A 9,350-nucleotide genomic window follows, 5' to 3' on the forward strand; every position below is an offset into this window, starting at 1 on the left:
GGTGGCGCGTCCTGCCCTTCCCCCGCCGCGCCGCGGGGCAGTCCGAGCTCCCCTCCCGCGTCAGACGGCGGGCGCGGGGAGGAGGCCGGAGCTGCCTGTGCAGTGAGTCACGGTGCGGAGGACATGCAGCTGCGGCCGCGCCGCCTTGCGCCACCCCGGCCGCAAACACAGGCCCAGCCCGCCGCAGCGAGCGCAGACCCACACGCAGAGGCCGCCGGTAGGCGGGCTCCTCCCACCTGTGGACTGCAATGGTTGGGCTCCGCCGTCCCTAGCTCCGATTGGCCATCCGGGAAAGCGGCTTGCTCCCATTGGCTGAGAGGTGGGCTCAGTGAGCCGTGCGCAGAGTAGTAGGGAGGGGCGGGGTGATCCTGGAGGGAGAGTGCGTGGGGCCGTGTGCAAACCGCGTGTGGCGCAGCCAGAAGGGACGCGGAGCGGGCGGGCAGCGCCGGGTGAGCGGAGCCGACTGTCGTCCGGGAGGGCGACTGCCGCAGCGGGGAGAGCCGCCGCAGGTAACTGCCTGGGGGCTGCTGGGGCCGTGGGCGGGCAGCGGGGGCCCAGCGCGGAGGGATGATGGCGCTGGCGCACTCCGGCCTAGTGCGCGGGAAAGTGGTGCCGACTGGGCCTGGGCGCGATTCCCTGGTCCGGATCGTGTGGGGGGGCGGCGGCGGTTTGACGGGGAGCGCTGGCGAGGGAGTGGGGCGCTGCGGGGCGGACGGCGGCGGCGGCGGGCGAGTCAGGCTCCGGCGGGTTCCGGGAGGCGGTGGTGAGGAGCCTTCGCTGGTTAGGGGGAGGGAGGCCGAGGCGAGGGTGGACTTCCCCGGCCCACTCGGCCAGGCCGGACGGTCCCTGGGAGCAGCCTCCCGCGGGCTCGTGGCGGCGCTCGGCTGCTGGCCGGAGTCTGGCGGCGCGGGGGTGGCGGGCGGGGGAACGCGGCGCGGGCGGGGGACCGGCGGCATGGGGAGGGGAAACCGCCCGGCCCGGCCGCGGCCTGGGGCGTGTGAGCAACTTTGCTGTGGGTGAGCGCTGCAGCGACCCCGGGAGGAGGCGGCGGTGCGAGTGCGGGGCAGGGGCCTGAAATTAAATTGTTTGTTCTTTTCTTTCCCCTTTTCTTTATTTTATGGTGATTTCTGTTACTTTTGACCCGCCGGTGGACTCGGTTCCATGGGGCCGAGCGCGGGGCTGGCGGCGCCGCACCACGTGGCTCGCTCCCCACGTGTGAGGCTCCGCCGGAGACAAGGGGGTCGAGGTGTTGCAAGTGTTTGTCTCCGACCACAGGCACGGACGGTGGCCTGCTCCAAATCCAAGTGTGACCTATAAATGGATAGGAAAAATAGCCTGTGACATCTACAGAGTGCGGGCTAGTGCGGCAGCCTTTTATTTAAGTTCCTGTCAGACGTAGTTCTCAAGTAACTGCTGTTACTCATTTGGTATCCAGAATTGTCAGAAGGATTTATTAAACTTAATAGTAGGGTTTATTTTTCATTTCAGCACTTAATAAGGTCCCCTTGCCAGGCAGAGGTGGGGTTGCCTAGTCCATGTTTTTTTTCCCTCAAAGTTGCCTAGGGAAGCGGTCCTGCATGTGTCTTCAGAGTGAAGAGGTTGAATAAGTTCACCAGGGCTGCAGAACAACCTTGTGAGTTACAGGCTTAACCTGACATGCTTTAAAACAGGCTTTGTTACTATCCGGGGCTGAATTTTGTGTTAGAAAGTTCACACGTTGCTGATGTTTACTTCTTTTTAAAAGTTTAAAACTCTGTATACAGATAGCAATAAAAATAAAAGGGGAAGGTGGCAGAATGTGGGTGTTCGGTAGATAATCTCTGAAGTCCCACACTATATTAACTGGTATCGATAGGCAGAAAGTGCTACAGAATCACTTTGAACTTTTACTGTCCTGATTTATGTCTGCAAAGCTGTCCAAGCTTTACTAGGCTATGCAAAGTCATGATGTCTTTTTGACATGGTTTCTGGCACCTAAACAGGGATCCAAGTTCTTGGAGTTACAGTTAATATTCACATGATAATATTCAGAGCTTGGCTGTGAAATGTATTGAGGGGACCCAAATGGAGCATGGAGCTTGGCTTTCCACTTCTGCAGGTTTTCCTTGATGTTTCAAACTACCCCTCAGAATTGGGGTATTGTTACCTGGTGGTCAGAATACCTAATCTTGTATATTTTCCAGTAAGGACAAAAGCCGAAGACAGGAGCATCACTAACTTGCTGTAGCATGTTTGCAGGTTACAGATGAGGCAGTTCAACCAGTTGAATGCTGAGTAGCTTTGGTGATGGTCGTGTGTCCTTTACTGAAGAATTCTCAAAACATGCTTCTTGGGGAAATAGAAACACAGGAGTAGCATTTCTCTTTAAATGGATACTTTGACTTCTCTTTTGAAATGCTAGAACTTACTGGCTGCAAGTCCTTTCTACCTTTCAATATCTTTATCTTGTAGGAAAGCAAAACTGTACTTCCTATTCCTTAGGGGTTTTGCCATGTTCAGGCTGGATTCTCATTTTAAGGTGTGGTGTAAGCTGGCCACGAACAGCCTGGAAAGAAACTGCTGATTTCTCAACATTTGCCTCTTTGAGTCAGCTGACTTGCTAAAGAGCTCTTAAGTACCCTGGCTGTAGCAGTGGGATTTTATCTAGTCTGTCCTTTGACTGAAGGTGTGAAGTCATATTAATGTTGAATGGAAGTGATACTTGTAGATCAAAAGAAGCAGCTGGTAAGTACAGTGAAGAGAACTGCTCCTGTTGCAGTGGGCTGTTGAATTCTAAGGAATTGCTAGTATCCAGAAGAATTGGGAGTAATCTTGGAGGCAAAGTTCAGCTTACTTTCAAGTTAGTTTTACTTCTGTTTTTTGAAACAACCTCTGTCTCAGAGGGTATCTAGGCTAAAAGACATAAAATAAGCATTTCAGTGGAGCTCAGTGACAGTCCATACCATCTAGATGGGCTACTAAGGTATATGGATATTAAATCTTGTGTGTGGAGACTGGAGATTAATAGCACTCATCCTGTTTTAAAAGTGTTGAATGTGTATAAACTGTAAAGCCACAGAAAAGCATCATCTTCCACTTGAAGTTTCTGATATCATTGTAAGAATCACAAAGAAACTTTGTCACTTAGAAGTTTGGTGCTAAAGTTGCACTCCAAAGCTTCAGATTGAACCTAGGAACCACTGTGGTTGCACCTCTCACATGGATCTTTGAGCTGCTCTCAGCCTCTTATGTTTAGCAGTAGCGAATTGTACAGAACAAAGTCTAAAATTCAGTCTTAATATTTGCTGCATGGTTGCAAGGTTATTTATTTCAGCTTCACATTACAGTTACGGAGCTCTGTAGGAGTTAGGTAAATTACTGCTTTCTATAGTAGAAAGGTAACTAGAGGCAACTCAACTTGTGTTACTTCCCGAGTTTTAGAACCTATTCTATGGGACAGTGGCTAGGTGTATACTGCAGGATTTTACCTGGCTCAGAAATGCCGGATGCGGCTGTAGTTGGAATTTGCTTTCCATTATTTTTCCTGTTCTGGAGAGGTAAAATTCCAGTTCTGGGATGTAAGGAGGGAGAGAGTGCTGCTTTGAATAACACATTTGAGCTGCAGAAAACACCAACAGATGTGATGGAGTGAGAACTTTCCAAGAAGACTTAAGCAAGTACTGCAGGTGTCCTTGATGATAAAAGGAACTGCTGGAAACTTGCCTGTGATGGCAGAATGGAGGAGTATTGACTAACAGAGAACAACTTGAACTTGGGTGGGTTTTACTGTCCTAATTGTGTTTTTCCTGCAACTAACTGAAAAATGCAATGATGTCCAGACTCCTTAGAGGCTGTCCATTTAAGGACTTGTTTTCTGTACCAGCCAGGGCAGGGTTTTGCTCCTTAAAGGTGGCTGTTGACTTCATCTGAAAGCTAAATCTTGACACTGGTTTTAAAAAGTTTACACCAGTGAGGAATCTTGTTCTGGGTAAGGCTTCTTAAAGTAAAACTGGTTTCAGCTGCATACTCCTCTAGCTGCCGAACTGATACTCAGTTTCAGATATTTCACAGGAAGAACGGCAAAGTTGAACGCTGAGACAGTGGTGAAGAGAAATTCCAGGCAGACTGTTTGGTACTGTCATGTACTTAAGGTATTAGAAGGTAGAGCAGCATGATTTGTAATCCTGCTTTGTTGTAGCTGCTGTGGCAGCTGTAATGTTCAAATATCTCTGAATTCAGGGGAAAAAGGGGCCTCTGAAGATAAGGGGGTTTACATTAATAGTCTTGATTGTGCAGAGACTGATGTTTGACTTTAGATTTCTTACTTAGTTTAATCTTACTTTGCCAACTTACTGTGTACCAAGGGAAAGGAACTTCATGTTTTCCTCTTGAAGGAGCAGTTAAAAAGGAAGGAACTTTGAATCAGATGTAAAACTTCTCTTTTCCACATTCCTTTGAGGCAGTGAGTAGTAAGCTTTCATCCATCATGCAGATCCTGACTGGCGCATTGACAAGCTAGGTACAGGCTGGCAGGTTAATCCTAGCATAAAAACTTTGCACTGTGTATCTGCAGCAGGTTTAACTCACCTCTTAAACCTTTGTCTTCTGCCATACGTTAACCTGACTGGCTTTGTTGGGTTCTTTGTGGGGTAACTGCTGGCAGTATTCAATCCTGTTGTGATGTGCTGTAGTCCAAAGTTGGTGGTTAGGAATGAAAGTCTGGTAGTTGTTACTGTTACTATGATGGCAGTGATTTACTGCCATTCTGTTACAGCTGTTGGCATGCTATTTTGCTCTTTTTAACAGGTCTTATGTTGCTGTTCTGTAATGTTTTCATGTGTGAAGACTCTTGACAAGAGTTGCAGGATGAGTGAAGAGTTTTTCTTGGTGTATAAATTCAGAGACCCCCATCTGGTCCCTCTTGAAATGAAAAGCAGCATCAACTCTTGTGACTGAGCCCAGTTCCTGCAGTTGGCTTTGCTTCTGTTTTTCCTGTTCTGCAGTGTCAACAGGGTTGCTATGAAAACAATAGCACACTGAGTGCCAGCTGCTGCCACCACAGTCACAGCTCTTCACCCTTGGGTGCCTAATGGGGTGCTTGGAAATCCTGAACACCAAGATGAAGCAGAGAAGACTGGGCTGTGTAAAATCCAAGTTACAGTTCTTTCAGTGCTCAGATAGTCAGTGGCTTGGGTGTTTTTATCCTTGCTGGGATCAGTTTAAGATCTGCTTGCCTCCTTTCATTGCAGAGCTCAAGAGCAAAAAAATCTGGCCCAGCTGGAAGGTAGATGTGGGAGTATGGAAGTTGCATACTAAAGTTTGTATCTCTTGTACTTTAAATTCTCAGGCTTCTGCTCAGGTTGGAAGGACGGATGGTGGCTTCTGTGCTGAAGATGATTGGAGAGAGAGGAACTGTTTTGAGGGGGGAGTGGCTGGAAAAGCCACACTAAATTAGTTTGACATTGGGGTACTTTAAAAATAACTAAATAAAAATTCCTGTTCAGATACACACTCTCCATTTAAGAGCTTAATGTTAGGATACTAATTCTGGTTCCTTCTGAGGTCATGTGCTGTTCTTACTGCTTCTGTAGTGGCTTCCTCTAAGATGCATTCATGAATGTTCCTGGTAATCTGGCATGCTGGCTGGCTTGGGGGGAGGGAAGCATTCTATAACATGATTTCAGTTGTAGGGCTGCAGGAGGATTATCTTGATGGGGATCAGGTAAACCACCAAACATACCAGATAATGATTCTACTTCTCTTGGGTTAAGCATAATGAAGTAGGGGAGCATCTGAAGTATTTAAACTTAAGGAGACTTGTTCAAAACAAAGCTTGATGTGCATATTTTTAGACCAGTGTACTTTAAACTTGTCTTTAAGAACACTTTAAAAAAAGCCTCCAATTTAAATGTTTAACTTCCTTGTTCTTTGCTTTCTAGTCCTAGAAGTCTTGTGTAACTGCTTTACATCTTAGGGGAGTTACAGTGCTGTGACTGCAGTTCCTGCAACCTGCCCCATCCTGACCACCACATCTGTGAGTGTGGCACATGGGGTTTCTGCTCATTGCAGTGCTTACCTCCATTCCCCAATAAGGGCAGAAGTGATACTTTATGCTGCCTGGGGCAGGCACGCTTCTGATGCTGCCCTAGCATTCTAAGAATGTTTTCCAAGTTAGCCTTCTAGATATCTGGCAAGTGTCTGGTTTCTTTTAGCGAAGCCAAACCTCTTTAAGACATTTTCTTGCACGTAAACCTGGGAGTAAAGTATACATCCTGAGCTATAGGCTCATATAATGAAGTTGCCATTCTTGTTTGTCAGAGTTTAACTGCTGTTTACACTGTAAATGAACTTTAGTCTCCATATTTGTACTAGTCTAATGTGCTCTTTGAGGCTTTAGGCTTAATACTGCCTCTTCTAGAGCAAAACTTGATTAGTCAGTAAATGTTGTAGCTTAACAACTACCAGGAAAAAAATCATTTGAGAAACTGGGTTTTGAGTTTAACTGAGGAATAAAGCAGGAGGTGTGTTACAGAAAGAGAACAACAGGAAGGCTTGTAAGACAAGAGCTGAAGGGATCTCCTTTTTTCTCCCACCCTTAAGCATTTTATGAGTTTTGAAAACAAAATCGGGCTACAAAAAACTAGAGGAAAAATTCCTCTAGTGTCCTGTTTGTTTGACTGTTCAAAGCTGCCTTTCTCCAAGCAAAGCAGAGACAAACTTTCATCCTCCGCAGTGGTTTTCCTTCCCTTTGCCAGTATGGTGGGAAACCCCTACATTTCTTACTGTAATGTAGCCCTGGTCTGGGGGAGGAGAACTTGGTCCAACAATGTGTGTCTTCCTCCACAGGTAACCTGCAGCCATGAGCAGCAATGAGTGCTTCAAGTGTGGGCGTACCGGCCACTGGGCTCGGGAGTGCCCCACTGGAATTGGCCGTGGTCGTGGGATGAGGAGCCGTGGCAGAGGTGATTGATTGCTGTGGTTGTCAGTGTGTGTGTAGTAAGATCTGTAGCTGACTGTTGTGTATAGTGTGTGAATCCAGCTCTCTTAGTCTGCAGTGAAGCAGTCAGGACACAAATGGGTAATAAATTTTGCTGGTTCTTACTTCTGCATAAGAATTTTGCCAGAGGCATCAGAGAATGGAGCTAACTTGTCAGTTGGTTAACTCTGAAGAATATTCTGAATTTAAGATTAAGCCTGTTTTTCTCCTGTTGCCTTTCAAGCAGGCTTCCAGTTCATGTCCTCATCTCTGCCGGACATCTGCTACCGCTGTGGTGAGTCTGGCCATCTTGCCAAGGACTGTGATCTTCAGGAGGATGGTAAGTATCACTAAATATTCTATCTCTTCAATCACATGGACAGAGACCTGTGGTTGAAGAGAAGGGTTCAATACAGTGATGGTAATTTACTGGGAACAAGCTGTATGTGTCCTTCCTTGGAAGCATGCTACAGCTCACTCTACCAAGGTTTTATAGTCTTGTTTGGTGTGTTTTTCTTATTGTGGAAGCCTGCTATAACTGCGGTAGAGGTGGCCACATTGCGAAGGACTGCAAGGAGCCCAAGAGGGAGAGAGAGCAGTGCTGCTACAACTGTGGCAAACCTGGCCACCTGGCTCGTGACTGTGACCACGCAGATGAGCAGAAGTGCTATTCCTGTGGAGAGTTTGGACACATTCAGAAAGACTGCACCAAAGTGAAATGCTATCGGTAAGGACTGGGAAGGGGCAACTGCAAATCTCCCTTAAGGGATGGATGTGTTCTTTATCTAGTTTTGATTAGGAAGTGAAGCTTAAACTTGGACCAGGTAGCTTGTTTCTTGAAATGGTTGTTTAAGACTTAAATGCCTCTTAGCAAAGTCAAGTAGTGGACTTGATGCACGTCTCTGGATGGCCAGAACCATGCAGGCTTGTGCCAGAAGCAGCATGTTCCTGAGTGCAGTATTCTTACCCTCACCGAGGTTCCCTCCTGTGGAGGAAGGAGTGAGAACATGGTGCATGTGAGTTAAAACTAACTGCTCTCAAAACAAGGCTAAACTGCAGACAGAAGCATTGGAGCAGGCAAACACCAGCACACAGACGCACACACCCCCTAAACCCACAAACTTCTATGTTCAGTGTACAGTGGTTTGACATGCACAGTGATGGATGAGAGCTGATCAGTTAGGGAGCAGTTCCTGGCTGTGATGAAGACGGAAACTTGCCTCATGTCAGATACTTCTGGAACACTGAAACTGATGTCTTGAATGTGGAACTAGCATTGCATGAGCAGATAATGCACTTGTCAGCATAGGATTGCTTTTGTGAGTCCCTGTTGTGGATGGTTCTGATCAAATCCTTTGCCTTTCCCAGGTGTGGTGAAACTGGCCATGTAGCCATCAACTGCAGCAAGACCAGCGAAGTCAACTGCTACCGCTGCGGCGAGTCAGGGCACCTTGCACGGGAATGCACAATTGAAGCTACAGCCTAATTATTTTCCTTTGTCGCCCCTCCTTTTTCTGATTGATGGTTGTATTATTTTTCTCTGAATCCTCTTCACTGGCCAAAGGTTGGCAGATAGAGGCTACTCCCAGGCCAGTGAGCTTTACTTGCCGTGTAAAAGGAGGAAAGGGGTGGAAAAATCAACTTTCTGCATTTAACTACAAAAATGTTTATGTTTAGTTTGGTAGAGGTGTTATGTATAATGCTTTGTTAAAGAACCCCCTTTCCGTGCCACTGGTGATAGGGATTGATGAGTGGGAAGAGTTGAGTCAGACCAGCAAAAACCCTCTCTGGGTTACATGGAAGTGATCCTATGCAGGAGGAAAGAAACTTCTGGAAGTGTCTAAACTTCCTCATAACTTATATTACAATGGCCTTGGATTGTCTGACCTCAGTAGCTGTTAACACCAAGTAATACCTGTATCGGGCCCTACCTAGAGCATATAGCTGAGTGGGAGTAAACAAACAAGATGCACATGCCTGTTAATGGCCATGAGAGAGAGAGAGAGAGAAATCAGGAATAAACTTAAAAGTCACAGTAATTCAGTCAATGAATGTTCATGTTGGAGTTACAGAACGTTATGGGGAGCTTTTGAATAAATACTTAAAAGTCAATCTGGAACCCAGACATCAGTGCTCATAGCATATACAATTTGGAGCTATTCAGGAGTTGCAAATAAATGCATTTTCACAGAAATCAAGATGTTATTTTTGTATACTATATCACTTAGACAACTGAGTTTCATTTGCTTGTAATCAGTTTTTAAAGTAAGATGGTAAAAGCAATTGAAGTCCTAGAACATAGAAAATGTAATTTTAAACTATCAATAAAGCTGGAGGAGGAAGGGGAGTTTGGCTAAAGTTCCTTTTGTTTATTTTTGGTTTCATGTACACAGTG

General features: G+C 46.5%; 1 protein-coding gene across 3 annotated transcripts; it reads left to right on the forward strand.

Moving 5' to 3' along the window:
• Positions 1–354: 354 nt before the first annotated feature.
• Positions 355–9,302, forward strand: CNBP (CCHC-type zinc finger nucleic acid binding protein). Of its 3 annotated transcripts, XM_080625559.1 has the most exons (6): positions 360–509; positions 5,919–6,013; positions 6,826–6,941; positions 7,203–7,294; positions 7,480–7,682; positions 8,324–9,302. In XM_080625559.1, exons 3-6 carry the CDS (start codon positions 6,839–6,841, stop codon positions 8,439–8,441), a joined length of 516 nt encoding a protein of 171 aa, XP_080481685.1. In that variant the 5' UTR covers positions 360–509; positions 5,919–6,013; positions 6,826–6,838; the 3' UTR covers positions 8,442–9,302. The 3 variants fall into 3 exon arrangements, with proteins under 3 accessions (XP_080481686.1, XP_080481684.1, XP_080481685.1); XM_080625560.1 differs by lacking the exon at positions 5,919–6,013 and having other exon boundaries at positions 355–509; positions 7,203–7,295; positions 7,484–7,682; XM_080625558.1 differs by lacking the exon at positions 5,919–6,013 and having other exon boundaries at positions 355–509.
• The last annotated feature ends 48 nt before the right edge of the window (positions 9,303–9,350 follow it).

This window comes from Psittacula echo (assembly GCF_963264785.1).
Source record: "Psittacula echo genome assembly, chromosome: 9".
In the NCBI taxonomy this organism is placed as follows: Eukaryota; Metazoa; Chordata; class Aves; order Psittaciformes; family Psittacidae; genus Psittacula; species Psittacula echo.

Bases quoted from the DNA above. Each gene is read 5' to 3' on its own strand.
- CNBP (XM_080625558.1), top strand. From the start codon at position 6,839: ATGAGCAGCAATGAGTGCTTCAAGTGTGGGCGTACCGGCCACTGGGCT. The intron at 7,295-7,479 runs GGTAAGTATCAC...TTTCTTATTGTG, and splicing joins ACTGTGATCTTCAGGAGGAT to GAAGCCTGCTATAACTGCGG. The intron at 7,683-8,323 runs GTAAGGACTGGG...TGCCTTTCCCAG, and splicing joins ACCAAAGTGAAATGCTATCG to GTGTGGTGAAACTGGCCATG.